General features: G+C 41.9%; 1 protein-coding gene across 4 annotated transcripts in view; it reads left to right on the plus strand.

The window, feature by feature from the left end:
* sh3kbp1 (SH3-domain kinase binding protein 1) overlaps positions 1-21,923 on the plus strand; it is an 87,089-nt gene that overhangs the window by 12,674 nt on the left and 52,492 nt on the right. For all 4 annotated transcript variants that reach the window (XM_072690250.1, XM_072690225.1, XM_072690233.1 and 1 more), the window contains exon 2: positions 12,660-12,817. In XM_072690250.1, the coding sequence (XP_072546351.1) occupies positions 12,660-12,817 (158 nt within the window). The remainder of the gene's footprint in view (positions 1-12,659; positions 12,818-21,923) is intronic.

The following is a 21,923-nucleotide window of genomic DNA, read 5'->3' on the forward strand; positions in this document are numbered from 1 at the left end:
ATAAGTAAACATTCTCATGCAGATACAAAAGAATGGGTTGTCACACCTCAAGTGCAGGAATATAAACATTTAATTAGCAGTGTTAATTGGCTTCTCCTCAGTGCAGCAGTGTAAGCACAGTGTGAAGGGCTAAACCCTGCACTGGTGCTCTGTTTCGTGACTGCTCAGCGGAAATGGGTCAGTGTTGAGTGTTTGATCTCAGTCCAGTTCTGAATGTAGTGGGCCCATGACAGAATCTTTTACATCATTTCGCAGTGGGCTGTCACGGCTAATTGTGTCTGCCTGTCGGGCGGGTTGGGCCGTCTAGTTTGTTTGCGAGCTAAATTTAGCCTGTGGTTGATGGTGTTCTTTTTCATCATCCGTTGTAGTAAGTGTGGGTAGTGTGCCTCTAAAAAACAGCCCAGCTGCGGCCTCCTCGGTCCTCAATCCTGGCTTCTTCCTGGATGGTTTTGAGACCTATTTCTGTTGTGGAGGTGTTTACTGCTTTAGCAAATTCCTCCCAATTAGGTTAATGAGTTCCGGGGTTACATAAACAGGGCTGAACAGAAGAAGCCTTTTACCATCGGAACAGTGTTTGCTTTCTGTCTACATAATATAATCTTCAGCCATGTCGATGGAGACTTGACGTGATTACCCTTATGAGACACTTCGGCCTTTATGCTTCAGCCAGGCTAAATATACCAGGTAGGTACGGAGGAGAGCGGCTGGGCATGGGTTGTGGAGGGGCTTCTAAAGAGAGTGATGGAGAGAGAGCTGTGTCAGAGAGTGTGTCTTCATGGGCACCCTAACATGGTCAAGCACCCGACTGTGTGTGTGTATGAAATAGAACAACACACCCAGACTGAAGTGGCTAATTAGATGTGGAGATAGTTATTAATAGCAGAGTTGAGTAGATGGTCAGAGATGGTGTGAGTGAAAACTATCCCCCAGATCCACTCACACCACGAATTAGGAATGGACAGTATGACATTCTACTAATGTGAAAATTACAGTTGTGGTTTGAGGTTTACATGCATGTAAATGGATGTCATGACAAGTTTGGGTTCCTCTTTTGTGTGTGTGTGTGGGGGGGGGGGGGGGGGGGTGTTATTCTGAAATCAACATCATCCATACAGGGTCAAACATACACCAGCTTAGATCATTAATTCAGTGGTGCCGAAAGTTCCAAAATGTCAACTTGCCATAGCAAGGCCTCCTTACTTCCTGTTAGTGATAATGATTGACTACAGCTGGTAGCTTCTCTGTGCCTACATTAAAGGGGTTTGTTTGACCGCAGTCTTCGGATAGACCAAAACTACAGTACAATGGAACACTCCAAGGAGCTCAGGCACAGACCAGCCATGCAATGAAAGCTGCTGAAACACCAGTGTCAATGTTTGCAGCTGACCACATGGACAAGGACAAGCCTACATGAGGGACGTTTTATAGTCATATGAGGTGAAAATGTAGTATTTTGGCCACAGTGAGTAAAGGTATGAAATAAAAAGTGAGGCCTTCAACCCCAAGAACACTTTACCATCCAGCTTTTGAAATGGCCTTCTCACAGTTCTGACCTCAAAACACTCCACCAATTCTTCCAAGAAAAGTGGTCAAATATCCAAACAGAAATCTTGTTGATGGATCTCAAACATATCAGGTCAAGGTACAACTTTCTGAGGGACATAATATTAGGTGTGCTGTATGTAGGTTTGTGACCTTGTATGTATAATGACGAGGCTGTTTTGATTTCAGAAAACCCAGAAATGCACCAAATTCTTCAAAGTCGTTCCCTATTAAAGATGCATGTTGTAAACTCATTTCACCCCAGAAAAAGAACAGTTTAATAAAACCAATAAAATCTCAAAATGACCATATTTAGTCTATGCACTTCCGACCACAACTGTAAATAGTTTTTACAACTTTTCTGAATGTAATGTCTTCAAAGTATCAAGTATGTGGACACGATAACACTGCCAACCAGCGAAAGCTTTTTTATGAAGATGACAAATCGATGTGTGTCCATGGAAAAAGGGTGAACATTATGAAAGGAGGAGAAAGATGTCTGGTGGTTGTGTTTGGTAGTGACTGTGGTGTGAGTATGTGGTGGTGGGAAGATAAAGCAGAGGTCATGGAGAAAGACAGCCAGCCAAGAGCAGCCTGAAAAACCGAGACTGCGTAGGAGTGGAAGACCCAGATTCAAGAGGAATTCCAGCAGTGAGTGTGTGTGTGCGTGTATACGTGTGTGTGTGTGGAGTTTTTCTTTTTTTTGGAAGATGTCTCACTATAAACATGGCAGCTGTGCTTCATGTCACTTTTTTCTCTTTAATCCAAACCCTGAGCAGCTGGAGAAGAAGTGCGAGAGGGAGTAAACAGGAAAGGAACAAGGACACGAACTGTGCAACAGTTATCGTATGCAACAGGGCTGTCACTGGCTTGGTTGACCAAAAAAAAAAAAAAGGCTGATGAAAGTCTAAATCCCACCTTCTTGGAGGTCTTCGAATGCACATTTTCCTGTTGTTTGTTTAGGTTTGTGGACACCCAATCATCTGTTTCTTCATAAAATCAAGAGGAATACTCAGAATTGTGTCCTCCTTTACACCAATATCATCCTCTACCTATCTTTGAAGGCCTCAGGCTTGACATCAGAACATTTTTGCATTCTGTTCACAGGAGCATAACTGAGGTCTGGATCACTAATTCCACTGTAGCTCATTGCAAAGAGCACAGTTCCACTGCTCCCCAGCCCAATGGTGCTTCATACCTCTCTAGTTGACACTTGGCATTGGACATGATGGAGACCCTAGGCTCATGTACAGCTGCTCCAGAGCCTACTGGTCTCTTGGCACTGCTTTTCAATGGAGATTATGCAAGCTGTGTGTGCACAATTGAATGTCTGTGTCAGCAATCAATGCACCTTAAAGTTGCTGAAATCACCAATTCAAAGGGAATATTGGGATATTTTTGGACTTGTTTACAAGGTCTAAACTTGCAGAACTATTGAGTGACCTCAAGCTGCATCCCAGCAGACCAAGCCTGAGATGTGCAAAGCCTCAGCTTGGGCAGAAGATCCCTTCATGGACTCAATAGATCTGTCTTCTAATGGCTACTTCCAGCATGACAAGGTATTGTGTCACAAAGCAGAAGTCGTCTCAGACTGGTTTCATGAACATGAAAATGTGTACAGTGTTCACTGGCCATCAGTCGCCAGCTCTGAATCCTGGTGAAAGAGCACCTTTGGGATGTGGAAGAATGGGAGATTTGCATTCTAAAAGAATCTGCAGGAATTGTGACGCAGTCATGGCCACATGGATCAGAATCTCAAAGATAGATAGGTAGGTAGATAAATACTTTATTGGACCCAATGGAAATTTAACAGCCAGTAGCAATTGTACAATACAGCACAGTAATACAATAATTACAGTAATAACAATAAATAGAATAAATGTGCAAATATGCATTTTAAACCAACCAGAGATTTTTAAAAAAGCTGTAGAGTTATGAAGAATAAGGAATAAATAAAGTGCAAAGGAACGTTTCCAGCATCTTGTGGAATTCATGTCCTAATAAAGTGCTTGGTGAATGTATATTCCTAGCTGCCTGTCCTGGTCTGTTGGGCTGCAGCTTGGAATATCTGCAGTTTTAAGGCAGTATTATGTAAGAATTGCCATGTCTTGCTTCTGGGCTCCCTCTACATTCGGAAAGTGTCATTTGCGCTTAGAGCTACCACTAAAGGACAAGCTTTTCACATGCTTTTTGCAAGCTGTAAGATACAGAACCGTCAGTGAAAGTGAAAGAAGCGTGCAAACTGACATGGTAGAGTCAAATTACAAGATATTTACATGAATATGACACTGGTAAAGCAGTCAGGAGGCAGCTGCCAGAATTGTAGCCGACCATAATGTGATGATTTGGAGGACTCAGGCCCCCAAGTTCTCCATGCAGAGAAAGTATCTAATTGAGTTATCCTCTGTGCTGTTTCAGGACAACTCTGCTAAGATTCTTAACAGGCTTCTATTTAGTCATGGCCACCGCAGTGAGGTGAAGGCTTTTTTGTTGCTGCTCAAGGCCGTTATCTGTGGCCTTCAGGCAGATGAATGGGGGAAAGGTCTCAGAACAAAATACAGTAGATGTGGCTCTGGAATGCTTTCTAACGTTACAAAGAAGCAGCGCTATGCCTTTATGCGAATGGCATGCGTGGGTGATGGCTGTAGGTGGTTTATCTGTGTGTGTGTGTGTGTGTGTGTGTGTGTGTGTGTGTGTGTTCATCGGTACCTGCTTGTCTCCAGATGTTTGGGAGTGTTAGTGTGTGAGGGGGAAAGGAGTGGAGGAGTAATGTGTGTGTTATGACTGCAGGCTCTCAGAGTTTATGCATGCACCCCCCCCCCGCCCCCCTTGTTCCGTCCTTAGCAGCCTAGAACGTCCCAGAACCTCCTGGGTTCCAGGATGCTAAAGGCTCGCCTCGGGAAAGCCTAATGCTGTTGTTGAACGTGTGTGGACTTTGAGTTTCTAGTGCTGCTCAGTAGGGGTGTAACAATTCACATGTTTTTAGGTTCATTATTAGATTTTCAGGGCTTTGGTAGCTTTTTTAGTTTCTGCTCAGGCTGGTCAAAGCCCAAAAGTATGCACCAACCTCTAGAATTTACCTTGTCACTAACCAAATCACCTTGGTTTCCATGAAAATACTTAATGACCGCATGTACACCTGGTCACTTCAGGTGACTTGTATCTAGATTGTATCCTGATAATATTTTATCCACATGCATTTTACACCTGGTAGTGAAATGTGTCTCTGATTAGTCTGAATGAAATCTGAAAGAAGAAATTCCGATGTAATTCCGATGCCAGCTTAATTTTTTTTAAGCAATTGCTGCTGATGACAATATGATTTTAATAACATGTTGCTTAATTGATTTTAAATTCCCATACCTTATATGAAGAGAAAGAAGCGCACTTTGTGTGTGTGTGTGTGTGTGTGTGTGTATATATATATATATATATATATATATATATATATATATATATATATATATATATATATATATATACATATATATATATATATGTGTGTGTGTGTGTGTGTGTGTGTGCGCGTTTAGAATATAATATAAAATATAATATTGGTTCATATAATCTTACAGCTTTTTCACAATGTTACGTTGTGTTCAATCAAGAAAACAGTTTTTCTCAAGACCTAACAGCCATCAACTTCAATACAGAGGTGCTTATTAGGCTAACAAATAGGGATAACTTATAGTAGAGCTGGCCAGTGTCATGATAAGTGTTGTTAGTGTGATAAATAACATTTTTATCAATATTGTAGAACACATAAATTGCATGGTTTTAGCTATACTGCTTCCTGTCCTACTGTATCTTTTCTAGCTGGATTGAAGCTCTGGATGTGATCTGACAGCAGTGAATAGTTTCTACCATATTGTTTTTTTTTGGGGGGGGGTTTATGACGTGACTGAAGGAAGGCCTACACATGCTGAACACACTCTTTCACACATTGCCATGTGTTGGTGTCTATTGTCTATCAATGCATCGTTTTCACAAGTTAATGGCAGGAGAAAAAGTTCGCACCACATCACGTGAGGCTCCAGAGCGCTTCTGCGATGCTAATAATTTCACACTGGGCGTGACGTGTATGCAGATTCTGTTTTTTTTTTTTTTATGATGAGTATACAAGCTACATAACTTTATTGACCATTTATTGCCTAAATACACCGTATGTTGCCTGAATTGGAGCATAGCTTTTAGAATTAGCCTATATATTACTTGGTTACTTATGTGCTGGTTTTGAGCTGTTTGCTGAGGTGTTTTTTGTTTGTTTGTTTTTGCCCTACTAGCAAGGATACTACATGTGTATATATAATACTTCATGTGTACGGTATAGTAGCAGTCCAAAAATGGATCCAAAGCAATTTTTTGTGCTTTTTTGATGTGCACAGCTGCAGTGTCGCGTAACGCTTGCGTCCAGTGTGATAGCCTTCATTGATTTAATATAGGAGTGTATTGCTAGTTGCACACACGATATTTCTGTGTCTGGTGTGAAATAAGCTTAAGGTCGGAAGCATACTTCACACAAGGATGCAGGCACTTCGAACCTACGCAGACTGGTTTTCACACGTAGTTGCTTTCAAAAACTCTTCCACAAGGGGCGCTACAGCATCAGCCAAGTTATCCAGTATTCGTGGCATGCTTTTCCATGCAGCTGACATATTGGACCAGTTTGGATTTAGATTTGTCCTCTATCGTCCCCTAAGTACCGAGTGTTGGCATTTGTGTACCTGCGTTGAGTGTTTCTGGCCTAAGTTTCACACTGTACTCAAGGTGTGTTGCGCTGTAAGTAACTTCACATACACACTTATGTGGTTTCTGCCACTGTATGTCTATCTCTGTGTGTGTGTATATGTATGTGAATATGTGCGTGTATGTGTGTAGGAACATCCATCTAGCCATCTCATATTCTTCCAAATTAGATTCATTAGAGATGTTCAAATGCTGTACCTCTGCACCCAGTAGGCCCCTCCTCCTCCTCCTCAGAGCTAACAGTCATAAACTGCAGAGATGTGTTGTATGAATCCTCCAGTTGGTGTGTGTTGGAAACAAGAGTGGGTGTGATCTGGTGGTCTCTGATGGGCCCAGTCGATGACTCACGACCACATCAACGCGATACTCATCAGCTCCTTCTCTTCTCAGACCGCCGCTCCCATGGTTACCTGTCCTCCTCGTCCCCTCTGCCCTCATCATTCTGACCCCCTGTACTGGCCCTGGAACACCAACACACTAAGGCTAAACACTAAGGCTAGATATGGCTAAAGGTTACAAATATTTTTCCATATCATTTTCCATGAATAATAAGTAATCTATGCATTTCCTAATGCTGGAGGAATTCCTTTTGTTTTGGTAGCCACACCGTGTTGGCAAACAGAGATCCAGTTAACACCTGGTCACTTCAGGTGACTTGCATGTGTATTGTATCCTGATAAGATTTTAGTCGCATGCATTTACACTAGGTAGTCAAATATGTCTCCGGATAGTCAGGCTGAAATCTGAAGACAGACGGATGTGTTTACACTGCTATAACGTGACTCCAAAGTGGTTTAGGTGATGATAATCCTGATACTGAAGACACACAATTTCTAATACTGAAATATTTCCCTTTCTGTAGTCTTTCCCTTATTAGCTGTATTTTTCTATAAGGGTTTGCAGTGGTATCTTGCTAGTATGTTGCTATTAATATTTATTTTTGACTACAATTTGTAACTCAGAGAAAGCTGTGACATTTGGAGGAAATATGTAAACAGGATAAAACATAAGGTTTGGAACACACGAGATGTGATGGTGGTGCTCTAAAAAAAAGAGGAAGAACTGAGACCTGGAGTTCCTGAAACAGAACTACAGAATTACTCACAACACAGGTCTATAGACCAGTGCCAGATTAGGCTAAACATTTTTTTTGATTTAGCAGGGATACAATTTGCAAGATTAAAACTAGATTCCTAGATTTTTTTTCTTTTACGAGACCTCTCTGGAGCCTCTTCCATGTCTCACCTACCCGCTAGAGATGTTCCTGTAGCCACTTAGCTGCTTCATGTTTTCAGTAACGGCAAGACGAGAAAAAGAAAGATTGAAGACCGCTATCCTGACCACCTTACACCAAATGATCGAGATGATGGGAGCACGCTCCAACTCTAGCAAGACTCACATGATTTTATTCTGACACTGGAAATTTGTCTGCCACAGTGAAATTACTTGAAAAGTTATTTGTTGTAAGGCCGGCATTAGTCTACTGTGTTCATGTGATTCTGTAATTTTCTGTATTATTGCTGAAATTACGCAATATATCGCAATATAGTTTTTTTTTTTAATCAATTAAATCATCTGGCTGGTCATGACTTAAAACCCTGAGTTTCCCCACTTTTATTGAGCGCACCATCAGGGTTAGCAGGATCACCTGAACTAGGGGTGTAACAGAATGTGTATTTGTCCCGACCTGTCATCGGATTGACGTGTTCGCATTCGGCATAAGCTGTCAAACGGGGAATTTTGAGAAGGTTGACGAACACAATGTGGAACCAAATAAGCTGTAAGCCGTTACCAAGTTAGCAATGTGCAACGCTAAGCTTAGCTGAAGCTGATTGGTGTCTGTCTATGGCGAGTTCAAATGGTACACAGGAGCTAGAAGACCTGCTTGCTTCTTTGAAATCAGCAAAGGGGGGTTTCCTCTGTCTTAAGCTATATTTAAACATTCAAAACTCAAATGGAACAACTTGAAACATTCCTCCTAAAGTTTTTATGTAGTTTGTTTTCTTTTTTATTCTGTGTTTGAATTTTTAATTAGATAAAACGTGCTTTTCAGTTGTTGCCAATTGTACAGCATTTTAACACTCTACACTACAGTATCTCTGGGGGACTATACAACTCTAAGTGGAACAAATTACTGCTAGTGTCTGTTCAGAATCGATGAAAATAATTTTTCAGTGTTTTTTTTTTCTTCCATGTACCAAATTGTAATGTCCAAACTGCTGTAAAAACCGAACTGTGGCGTCTGTGTACCACTACGCCCCTAATCTAAACACACCCTGGCTTCTCTCTCTTCATCTAGTGTCTGTTATGCACTTATTGCCTATGGAAACAGCAGCTGTTGAAAGTTTGAAGCTTTTTCTACGAATACCAGACTGAGGAACAGAATGGCAGAATGTTATTTCATCAACTCCAATGCACATTGTAGACCTTGAGGCCAGCACCATGTTTCCTTTACTCGAATAATCCCTGGAGGCTGGACACTTGTCTGGTGTCTGTGCTCCACTCACTTCGGCCCATCTAAAATAAGCTCCGCTGCACTATGGGCGTTTTTTCCACTATGTGTTATGGGGGAGTAAGTGTTTCGGTGTGCTTGTTTTGCTTGGAAAACAACAAGAGCCGTGCTGGGCTCAGCACAGCAGTCTGCTGCGTGCAGTTGGTGAGGTGAGGGTGAACGATGGAGAGAGCTAGAGCCAGCGGAAGGCTTTGACATTTACAGTAATGCAATCAGCATATTACAGTGCATAGTCACTGTCTTTGTCAACAACAGTCCCACTTGACATCGAGCAGTTTTTAGCTGTGTACAAACTTTAAATGCAACACACCTGATTCAGTTAATGAAGCTTTCAGGAACATCCGAATGAGGGCAGTCAGGTGGATGTGATTAGGCGTACAATAAAACTCTGTAGGAGAATCATCAGGAGCATGCGTTCCCCTCAGTGCTCAATGGTCTGCTGTGGCGCTGTTGGTGAAGTAGGGAGACAGAAAAAAAGAGGAAGCCTTTGACATTTACAGTAATGCAATAATCACAGTTCAGAACACCATCATGTCACATGTCCTCTTCACGGTAGTTCTAAGCATTCTGCGATTGTGTGTGTGTGTACGTAAATACAGGGCAGTGTTACCGTGTTTAACATATCAGAACTCTGCTGTGTTGTTTTTTTGATTATGTAAAGTCATGAAGGTCTCTGAGAGCTTTTTCGGATCTGGCCCTGATGATATCTCTTACTTCAATCATCAGAGGTTCCTCCAAAATCCTCTCAGATGATGTTCTAATCTGATCTAAGCTAATTTGAGGCATTTTAAGTAGTAATGAATGAGTTGACTACACTTTACATTTTACATTTACATTTTACATTTCAAATGACCCTATGTGACCTTACAGTCTGACCTCACAGGCATTTCATCTGTGCTGATAGTTGTGATAACAGCACGGCTTGCTTCTACTAACACTGTATCACTCCGCCGATGCACTGACAAAAGTGTAAAGGCAACCCTGTGCACCCTGTGCCATTTTTGCAACGCCGCCATGCAATAATTTCACACGCAACCAGACTCCTTATTCTGTGAATGAGAAGAGATCAGAGTGCTTAAAAATCATATATTTAAAATCACTGATATTTAAAATCGAAAAAATAAAAAGGTTGTGAATAATTTGTACCGTTCGGATTAATAAAAAATAAAAACTTTTCAGACAGGCTTGCGCAGAATTGCGCAGATCTCTACATTAAGCCTTTCCCCACTAGGGACGTCCTCACCAAGCTGATTGGCTCTTTTTGTTGATGAGCGTTATGAGCACTCCCATTCATATTTCAGCCAGTGACCGGTCTCCTCAGTTATAACTCTTCACTGTCTGGCTGAATTTGATACTCTGACAGTTCTATAACTCTATCTGTACCACACAAGCTGAGGCTTACAGTATCAGCAGTTCTCTTGGACTGTGCACAGAGCTCAGCAGGTACCTTAATGAACCTTCACTTGCCTACAGCAATAACTCGTTTGTTGTGGAACTACGTTTTGGCGGAGGAAACCAAAAACATTGAAGCATATTCAGTATGAAATTCAGGGCTTTTTTTTATTTATATCCACCACAGCTTTTCACTGTTGAAATGTCTACTTGTTATCAATGTTAATTCAACATTCAGAATTAAGTCATTGTCACTCAACTCAATGCCTTTTTCCCATAGTTTAATGTTGAGTCAATGATCACCTGATTGAACTACAGAGGTTTGAAATGCAGGGGTCATGGATGTATGCGCAACACAACCACCCCCTTTACAAGTGGAAATTTTTTTATTTTTTTTATTTTTTCATGAAATGCAGTTCTTCTCCTTTCTCCAAAAGCACATATTTGCTTTTTTTGACTCCACCAGTCCACAGCACTTGTTTATACACCTTATCTGACATGTCCTTATCGGACTTCTCCACAGCAAAAAGTTTTGTGTTTTGTGATAAAGCCCCAGGTAAAGTTTGCTTTTTGGGACTCCATAAAGATAATGCTGCCAGCAACGCTGTACCATCCTTATGATTTAGCTAAACATTCATGAAGGTTCTTGTCATGAGTTTAGATCTGCCCGTCTAACCATTGGTCTTGCGAACAGTTCTCACCAAAGGCTGTTTTGGTCTTAGAGAGCCTGAACAGTCATTTCAGTCTGCACTATAGAAAGTGCAAGCTAGAAGAGGCTTGGTTTCTTGTTGCCTTCCCCTGCACTGTAAGCATTGATTACTGTTGTTCAGACCTTGAAGTTGTTTATTGTGCAAGGTTTGAGGAAGCAGAGGTTTTAAAAAGCTTGGGATTTTGATTCAGCTCCCAGTTCCTATTTACAGTCACTGCTGTGCATCAGATCTACTTTGCTAATCATGGTCTGAAACCTTGTCAAACTAAATTTGAGCCTTTTTGCGGCTTAGGGTGTCCAAACTTTTGCACAGGCCATGTTGATGACATCTTTTTATTTTTGTATTAGGATTTGGCACAGCTCCACATGCTAATGCTACTGTGTAGTCCTACACAGCTCCACATGCTAATGCTATTGCGTAGTCCTACACAGCTCCACATGCTAATGCTATTGCGTAGTCCTACACAGCTCCCCATGCTAATGCTGTTGTTGCGTAGTCCTACACAGCTCACCATGCTAATGCTGTTGTTGCGTAGTCCTACACAGCTCACCATGCTAATGCTGTTGTTGCGTAGTCCTACACAGCTCACCATGCTAATGCTATTGCGTAGTCCTACACAGCTCACCATGCTAATGCTGTTGTTGCGTAGTCCTACACAGCTCACCATGCTAATGCTATTGCGTAGTCCTACACAGCTCCACATGCTAATGCTGTTGCCTAGTCCTACACAGCTCCACATGCTAATGCTGTTGCGTAGTCCTACACAGCTCCACATGCTAATGCTGTTGCGTAGTCCTACACAGCTCCACATGCTAATGCTGTTGCGTAGTCCTACACAGCTCCACATGCTAATGCTGTTGCGTAGTCCTACACAGCTCCACATGCTAATGCTGTTGCGTAGTCCTACACAGCTCCACATGCTCCACATGCTAATGCTGTTGCGTAGTCCTACACAGCTCCACATGCTAATGCTGTTGCGTAGTCCTACACAGCTCCACATGCTAATGCTGTTGCGTAGTCCTACACAGCTCCCCATGCTAATGCTGTTGCGTAGTGCTACACAGCTCCACATGCTAATGCTGTTGCGTAGTCCTACACAGCTCCACATGCTAATGCTGTTGCGTAGTCCTACACAGCTCCCCATGCTAATGCTATTGCGTAGTCCTACACAGCTCCACATGCTAATGCTATTGCGTAGTGCTACACAGCTCCACATGCTAATGCTGTTGCCTAGTCCTACACAGCTCCACATGCTAATGCTGTTGCGTAGTCCTACACAGCTCCACATGCTAATGCTGTTGCCTAGTCCTACACAGCTCCCCATGCTAATGCTGTTGCGTAGTCCTACACAGCTCCACATGCTAATGCTGTTGCGTAGTCCTACACAGCTCCACATGCTAATGCTGTTGTTGTGTAGTCCTACACAGCTCCACATGCTAATGCTGTCCTGTATTCCAAATCTCTGTACGTTTGGACGCTAGTCTACGCACTGCTAGCACACTCTGTAACTTCTGGCTCATGAGGGACAGTCTTGTGGCTGTGATGTGTTCTGCAGTCTCTCCGCACTCCTTTTTCCCCCCGCACTCGTTTCTTTCATCTTTCCCACAGGACCCTCTGCAAAAGTGGAAACATGTGATGCACAGTGTTGCCTTTGGCTTTTTGCACCAGCTCTCCTCAGACACACAGATTCAAAGCCTTATCTCTCTCTCTCTCTTTTTCTCTCTCTCTCTCTCTCTCTCTCTCTCTCTCGTTCTCAGTGGAGGCCATTGTGGAGTTTGACTACCAGGCCCAGCACGATGACGAGTTGACCATCTCCGTCGGCGAGATCATCAGCAACATCAGGAAGGATGAGGGGGGCTGGTGGGAGGGCGAGGTGGATGGCCGAAGGGGCCTGTTTCCAGACAACTTTGTCAGGGTGAGCTATTGCCTGTCTCGCTGACCTTTTGACCTGCTTGATCAGTTCCTGAGTGTCTTAGGTGATTAAAATAGTTTGTTTCCCACTAAGCTGTGAGGTAGAGCATGCTTACTAATCCAGATCAAAAAGTGTCCCCTGCTCATCGGTGGCTTTCTCAGGAAGTTGTGTGGTGATCACATTTGTTTCTTCTGCAAAACAAGTGTTAACAGTGAACACGAACAGCAGCAGCAGCAACGGGGAGCTTCCGACTGTAATTTAGCTTTTATTCTGACTAGCGAGCAGAAACTGAGCCTCTGTAATGCTTTTGCACAGGCCACGTTGATGAATCTTTAAATTATAAAAGACCGAATAACTGCATTAGAATTTGGCACAATTCCACATGCTATTGCGTATTCCTCCAAAACTGATTATTCTAATCATGTTGTGTATTTCTACAAAATGCCACATATTAATGCTATTGCATATTCCTAAACAACTCTACACGCTAATCCTATTACTTATTCTTACGCAACTCTATATGCTAATCCTGTTGCGTATTCCTAAACAACTCTACACGCTAATCCTATTGCTTGTGTGGTGTTTATTTCTCTATTTAACTCCGTGCCAGCATGCTTGCACTAACAGTAAACACAAACAACAGCAGCAACACGTGAGAGCTCTACTCTCGGATTTAGCTTTTATTTTATTGAGAATTTGGTCTTTTAAATTGACTTAAATTCATTGAGCACCTGTTACACAGTCAAGTAGATGATTACAACCTCACAGCTGTGTCAGACTACTTGTTGTAGCATTTTGAAGTAAGCTCAGCACTCCATGTCTTCTTCACGTTTGTCCAAAATGATCTCAGACACTTTGTAGAGAAACATGTAGAAAGGTAAGGTAAAGGTAAAGGTGCACGTATTTGTCACTGTACAGTGAAATGTGTCCTCCACGTTTAACCCATCTGGTAGTGAACACACACACACACACACACACACCTGTGTGTTAGGGGCAGTGAGCACACACACACACACCCAGAGCGGTGGGCAGCCAACTCCAGCGCCCGGGGAGCAGAGAGGGTAAAGGGCCTTGCTCAAGGGCCCAACAGTGGCAGCTTGCCGAACCGCTGAGCTACCACTGCCCCTACACCCCTATGTTGAAGTTATTATCTGTTGCATTTGACCATACATTTTGAGATCGGGTTAGAAAATGCTTAAGTGTCACTTTAGAGACTCTAGTTCTGTATTTGCGGTCTCACTTACTGCTCGACTGGTTTGTATCCTGAGGATTTAAACCCCAAGGGCCAAGTTACGTGTAGATGGTTTAGCCTGGACGAAGCAGAAGTTCACCACCATACACCCGTCTGGTGTGAAAGAGCCGTTACCAATGCCACAATTTCTGTCTGTGTGTGTGTGTTGACCAAACTGTGAATGCTGACTGTCAGGGCATGGGTGGTTGACTTGCAGCGTTGCAGAATGCAGGGCACTGATGCGAACAGGATGATCTGCCAATTGTGTGAGGGTGTCAGGATGTGTTTGTGTGCGAGAGCAGGAGTTGTTATGCGTCATATTCTTATTATATTATCTTGTGCATGTGATGTTTAGTGCACTGTCCTGTTTGTCTGGACCTTTCATTGTTTCCAGCAGTAGCTTGAAATTATTTTTTTCATTTTTTTCAATAAATACTTGAATACAAATGTACAAATACATTTCCAAGGAACGCCATGTCTCTTAATACTTGTATAGACTGTGCTGAATGTGTTTGTCCTCAAGTCAAGAGGCTGTCTCATAGGGCTGGGTGATATGGTAAAAATATTATATCACGATATTTAAAGACTTTTTTCATGATACAAAATATTTATCACGATACATGTGATCACAGACTAAAAACATCAGTAGCCAGATTCTTAAAAACTGTAAGGAAACCTGCAGCTGATCAATGTTTATTAAGCACCAACACTATCCTCGATATGATTAAAAAAGCAGTTGTAATTGTATTGTAATCACGAAACGATAAAATATCTACTGTTTCATCAGCAGGAATGAGAAGTGGGCGTCCAGACAGGAGTTTCATTATACGTTGGCTCTTTAGATAAAGGGGAATTTCTAAATGTATGCTAAATGTAATTGTAAACAGTGTAATTTTAGAGCCCTCTGGTGTGAAACATACAATCTAGACCGTCTGCAACAATCAGAGTCAGAATTGGTAACTGTATGATGATGTAGGATGATGAAGAGTTCCTCACAAAAGATTTTAACACTAAGTAATTATAATAGTGCTGGCTGATTCCAGGCCTAAAATGAATGGATTCATGAAGGTGTACATGCAGGGCCTTGTAAGGCAAAATGGTACAAATTTAACACAATTTCTCCATCATAAATATTACATACAAAAGCTCAGAAGACACACAGGTTTTAGGGATGTACATTCTGACTTTTTTTTTGTAGAAATCCAATTGTGTTCTCTTCAAGGCTGATCAATATTTTGGATGTTGATGAGGACTTATCTTCTACATGAGATATGATGTGTAGTCCCGCCCATTCTTCTTATGGAAAAGGAAACTGGTCAATATTAGCACAGGGAACACTAACTGCTGGAGTTACACACTGAAGCTGGAAAGAAACCATGTTTCCTACCATCATTTGATTTTTGAAAAAAGGTTTTCCGGTGTAACCACCATGGCTTTAAAAGCCCCTTGCTCCTGGTACAAGTTGCTTGTGAGAGTTTGGAATATGGAGACCTGTTGTTTGAACAGCGCAGTAAGAAAGTCTTTGTTGTTGTTGTTAGAAAAGTTGAGCTTCAACTACGCATTGGATTTGGGTCTGTTTTGGCCGTTAGGCTTGTTCCTTGAGGAATTTTACTTTAAAGTTTGCAAGGTGTTGGGGGCCCGAGTGTTTGTAATTTTTTAGTGACAGAGAGATTTTTTTTTTATTTTTATTTATTTATTTTTTTTTATATAATGCTGCTGGAGATGGAGAGATACGTGTGGACGGGGCCTCAGGCACATCCCTGCCAACACATGTGTAAAGAGCCTTTTTGTGTTTTTGTTCAAACTTATCAGTCACTCCCCAGTGCATACAATGCAAATAGATGCATCCTAAAATAAAAAAAGACACCCCATTTTGAAGTCGCGGTTTCTCTGATGTCACATGAACCACCTCGCTTACATAGCTCTGCCTATTTAGCCTACCACAGTTTAGCCCCACTCATTTACGTTGTAGTTCTCAGCAGGGTTTTAACACTGGGTGCTTTTTAAAGGAGGCACGATACAAGACAGCCAGTCAACTCACAAGATTAGTTTTCTGGAACGTGATGAATAACCCAAACAGTCAGCAGAGTAATCAAGTAGATGTTCACATCATCAGTAGGTATATGAAATGGCTATATGCTGTATATGTTCCTTCCGTTTCCTTCCACCACCGCTGTAAAGAAATCGGAATCGATATGTTTCACAACAAAACACGTCGAATGACGTTTACGTTTGATTGGCTCCTTTTGGAAAAATGTTGTCTGTGGAACTCCTCTAGAAGTTTACTGTCTCTCTACCCTCTCTCTCTTTCTCTCATCCTCTCACAGATGTAAGACAACAGCAGTGGTATTAAGAGAAGTTGAGCTTGAGCAGCAGGTTACATTTACATATATTCCTTTGGCAGGTGCGTTCATCCAGCAGGACTCGAAAAATGGTGTAAGTGAGTCAAATCCAGGCGCACACTTCTGACGAGCCAGCCACAGTGCAGGTGCTTGATGACTGTGTTTCTATTTCAGGAACAAGGTAGACTAGGTTGCTTGTAATAGAGGAACCTCCCGTTAGTTCCAGACGGTACTGAATACTGATGAGAATCAGCATCACAGTGTTTCCACAATGTTATGTTTTAATGGTTTTTGATGGTATTTAGGTTTGCGTTAATAAAAGTTACAGGATTTGCATTTAGTAATGGTACCTGACAGAACTTGCCTTTACAGATGACTTGGTCCTGAGTGCCGGTGATGTAAGCGACACTACAGCTGCAAAGCAGTGATTGCTTCGCCATACAAATTCACTCCCAGTACTTTCCGTTTAGCCTAGCATTGGCCCTAGGTGAAGGCTAGGGGGTTACGCCGCCTGCGAGCGGATGCGTGTTGCTTGCTGCGTAATTGTCGGCTTTGCGCCACGCTTCACTGCTGTTTCCTCTTCAACTTGCAGCCAACAGAGGGAAGTGTGGACTTCCTCTGATGGTGCAGGAACAGGAAGAGAGAGTGTGACGGCAAGAGAAACGGGAAGAGTGAGAGCAAGAGAAATGCTGTCTAATCTACTAGTGGAGTTTAAAATGTGACATCAACCTGGATATCCATCATAAATACACATATTTCTGCTTTCTTCTTATAAAATTGGCCATTTTATTAGAAACGCATACCATATAAGCACACTTTGTAGGTTTCCTGGCAGGACCTGATACATGTGGGCTGATAAACTGTGCCTCAACAGATGGGCAATAGTCTGCAACTGAATACCTTGCATAGCGCTTTATTGTAAAGCTACTGGCAATAATTGAGGATAACCTACGCTGTTTGGACAAAAGTATTGGAACACCTGCTTGTTCTTTGTGTCTACTGAAATCAAAGGTATTAGAAGAAAAAAAAAAAATTAGAAAGCAGGATAAAAAGAGTTTATCCTGCTTTGTTGGTCCCACTATTATTAAACCATATGTTGTCACTAATTAATTCCAAAAAACTAAGAGTGTATGTCTGTATTTTGTAGATCTTCCTCTGGCCTTCAAGGTTGCCTTACCCTACTTACCCCACTCTTAAATGCTTCTTAAAATATAAAAGACTCCTTTTGTGGCCTTTTTTTTGTCCATCCACCAAAAAAGAAGGTCCACCACATCTAGACAAGTCGGAATGCATCTGTGACGCATGCATTCGAGACGTTTTTGACAGCCTGTGTGTGTGTGTCTTTTGTAATGATACGCTACTCAGCAGAAACTCTTGTAGTACTGCTTTGATTCTAAGCAGTGTTGAGAACATAATCACCCCTCAAATCCCAGACAGTGTGTTCAAACGAAGACATCTGTCCTCACTGAAGCCACAATGTTCCTGGTCGGTTTATCAGTTTAAAACATAAGTTGTGTGTGTTTATCTGTGTATACAGGCTTATACAGATGTTTGGGCACTGGTCAGTAGGGCTGGATGATATGTTAAAAATACAGTCACAATATTTAAGAACATTTTTCTTGATACACAATATTTATGAATATATTTAATTACAGACATGGTACACATTACTACATCAGTAGCAACAGACTACAAAAACTACTATTCAGATCCTCTCCAGTACTGAATACAGTGATTTATATTCAACATCTGCTGCACTTCATCACATTAAACCAGTCTAATCACACTGTTCGTAATGAAACCTGCAGCTGATCAGTGTTTATTAAGCACTAACAGTATCCTCCATATGCTTAGCAAAGCATATTGTTATCGCGATATCATAATTCATCACAATATGATAAAATATTGCTCTACTGGTCGGATGTTGTTGTTTTTTTTTGGTTTTTTAAGTGAAAATAAGTGACTAATTCTCACCAGTAAACAAACTTGAGTATAATATATGTCTAATCCTAATTTATTTTCATAATGTAATGTAATATGCTTCAAACTGTGCTAAAGGGAGTCTCTGTGGAGAGAATGTGACTTATTTATACCTCAAAAACCAACAGCACATGTCATTTGACCAGGGGTGCCCACACACACATACACACACCCAGCTACTTTTAAGTTGCACCCATTCCTGACACAGATGTGCAAATGCATGCACACACAGCTTGTCTAGTCCCTGTAGAGAAGTACTGCCAATAGAATAGGACACTCTGGAGCAGATAAACATGAACATATTGGCACCATGCCTAATACCAGGTGTGGGCTTGAGGGATATAAAGCCCCTCAGCTATGGGACTGTGAGTTCTCTGGATTGATGGTGGGATGATTTTGCAAGAAACAATAATGAATGAGCAGGTGTCCCAATACTTTTGTCCTTATTATTACATACTATTACAACGTAGGTGCAGTTGTAGTTTACTGCATATCAATCATCAGATACGCCAGAGAGCTGTGAAACATCCTAAAGACATCCTAAAATCCACATTTTAGAGAAATAATTGTCTTCCTGCTCTCATTTCCAGTTCAGTTTAAACACTGGTCTCAGTGGGAGGAGGATTTGCTCAGAGTTCATGTGACTCATACAGCACTCGTGAACTTTCTGAACCTTTTCTTGGTGCAGATGTGTCGGAGTCTGGCTTGTGTGTGTGTGTGTGTGTGTGTGTGTGTGTGTGTGTGTGTGTGTGTGTGTGTGTGTGTGTGTGTGAGCGAGCGAGCGAGAGACTCTATAGGTTATACTGGGTGAACGTTTTGTTTTTTTACCTTCCTCACCGTAGATCCTGCTGTTCAGCTGCACAGGCAGCAGTTCTGTGGAAAATATACACACACACACACACACACACACTCAGTGGCCATGAAAAAGACATTTGAAAATGTGCTCATTTCTGTGGATCTGCTTTTCCAGACCTTCTGCTTTCCTCAGACACATTTAATCTAATCTAATCTCTGATGACCAAAAGAATGTGTGTGTTTAGACCGTGTGGAAGCAGCCGCTCTGAGAAGCTCGCTGACTCTGTGACCTGCTGTTGTAGCCTCACTATAGTGGTTGATGACTGGAGGAGGGGGAAAAAAAAACGCCGCCTTAACTTTCATCGTAAAAAGATTTGACTCTTTCTGGAGCATGACCCAATGTAAAGGACATGCATAGTGCCCGTTCAAAAGTCATCAAAACAATTGTCAAGAAGTGGAAAACTCTACAAATGGAGTTTGCGTGACTCTGATTTGTGGATAAATGAAACAATGACATTATTATAATGACGTTTGTCTCTGTTTCATGCTGAAAGCTGGGTTGTTGTTTTTTTTTTGTCCAAACTAGATCCAAATCCAGGGGTGCTCTGTGCAGGTGCTTTTTATTGCTTTGAAATTTTCCACTAACCTCTATCCAGTTATTCATAATATGGCATGACGGGAAGTCGTAGCTGGGGGCGAGTTTTTCTAGCGTGCAGCTTCACCTGCTTGGGTATGAAGATTATTTTTGCTCAGATAATCATTGGATAATAATGCCCTTGTTAGTTGTCGGTAGTAAACTGTGTTGAAGTGTATGTGTTTGTGTATGTGTTTGTGTATATGTGTGTGTGTGTGTGTGTGTGTGTGTTATCACTGAAATATCCACATAGTCATGTAAAACATTAAAATAATGTATTGAAACGATCAGTTTAATATCATTCATAATGAGGTGTTTATCGGTTAGTGCAACAACCCACAAATGTCTATATTTATGCATCTCGTGTGTGTGTGTGTGTGTGTGTGTGTGTGTGTGTGTGTGTGTGTGTGTATTTCTGAGAAGGAGAGAGATGAAAAGACCTATCCACAGGTGTTTCCTGTTCTACAGTAGGTCTGTCTCTGTAAATCTCACCACTATCCTGTTTGTCGAAATTCTCCAAAAGTGTTATACTTCACATAAAAAAGTCAGTACATACATTTTTAGTTGAATTTGCTCTGCACAGTTAACAGTTACGCAGTTCTGCAGTTAAACATGCTAAACACTGTGCGCGAAGTTCAGTGGGAACCGCTTTATTTGCATCGTTCTGACATTTCAAACTTCCACACTGTTAAATGCCGGCAGCTGCTGCTGTAGTCCTCGAGGCAGAGCTAGTAGGAGTCGAGGGATGGGAATCTTTAGGCATCTCATCATTTGATTCCATTGCGACTCAGAGAGCTGGAGGGTTTAGCAGTAGGGTTTAGCGTGTGGGCATTAGCATTTCACATCTGTATCTGCTGTATATCTGTTTAGTGCTTGATCTATATCTGGATTCGGATTTGAACTGGAAGTGGGCGTGGCCTAAACCTTTTCTATAGGAGCTATTTCATTACATTTGTCTGATATTTCAGGAAAAAAGAAAAAATTATAATAATGATAATAAAACAAATGGAAGCGATGTGGCAGGTTAACTGGAAGGTTTAGCAGTATGGTTTAGCATGTGGGCATTAGCATTTCACATGTTGGAATTTACCCAGCCCAGCAGCAACAGCCTCTGCTGCATATTTTAACAGCTCCACCAGATCTGCACCCGTGTGGCTCTCAATCATTGCTCTTGTTTGGAGCATGGGAGATGCTAGCTGTCACTCATCTGTGATAAATGTGCAGCTACAGTGACATAAGATTCAGTGGTAATGAACGTCCACACCGCATGTACAGCTGTTACACCTGTTTTCATGTAGAGTGTAGGGATCACTGTGTCAGTAAAATATTAATTTAAGGCATTCAATTTAGCAGATGATCTTATACAGAGTGACTTACAAAAGTGCTTCGCTGTTAATATCCTTAGCTAGTTTGTATAGACTAGGATCCACAGATACCTGTAAGCTTAAATACTACTAAACATAAAAGCCAACATGGACACGATACAACTTAACACTACACTTCGCCCAAGTACTCTCGGAAGAGTCTGCGTTTGAAGACAGCGAGCGACTCTGCTGTTCGGACACCCAGGGAAACTTCGTTCCACCTTGTCGGTGCCAGGACAGAAAAAAGCCTGGACGCTTGTCTTTTGTGGATTTTGAGGGATGGCGGGTTGAGCCGAGCCGAGCTGTACCGAGCTCAAGGGGCTCTTGGTGCTGATCGTCTTTTGACCATTGCCATCAAGTAAGGAGGGGCTGGCCTTTCTTGGCTTTGTAGGCCAGGGTCAGGGTTTTGAATTTGATACGGGCAGCAGCTACAGGCTACATGGCTGAACATGGCAGATGCGTTCTGGATAAGTTGCAGGGGCCTGATGATACGCAGAGGAAGATCAGCCAGAAGGAAGTTGTAGTAATCAAGTCTTGAAGTGACTAGAGACTAAACAAGAACCTGGGTTGCGTCTAGAGAGGAAGGGTCGAATTCTCCGGATGTTGAATAGGAGAAATCTGCATGACTGAGTCATCTCTCATCCATCGTGTCTCTGTTTGCACTTCCGAGTTTGCATTCAATCAACATTATCAATTAACAAAAAATTCTTGTGAATCGATTCAGAATCGTCCATGTCTGCAACAAGATGCATCTAATAGAGTC

This window comes from Salminus brasiliensis, chromosome 1, assembly GCF_030463535.1.
Source record: "Salminus brasiliensis chromosome 1, fSalBra1.hap2, whole genome shotgun sequence".
Lineage (NCBI taxonomy): Eukaryota > Metazoa > Chordata > Actinopteri > Characiformes > Bryconidae > Salminus > Salminus brasiliensis.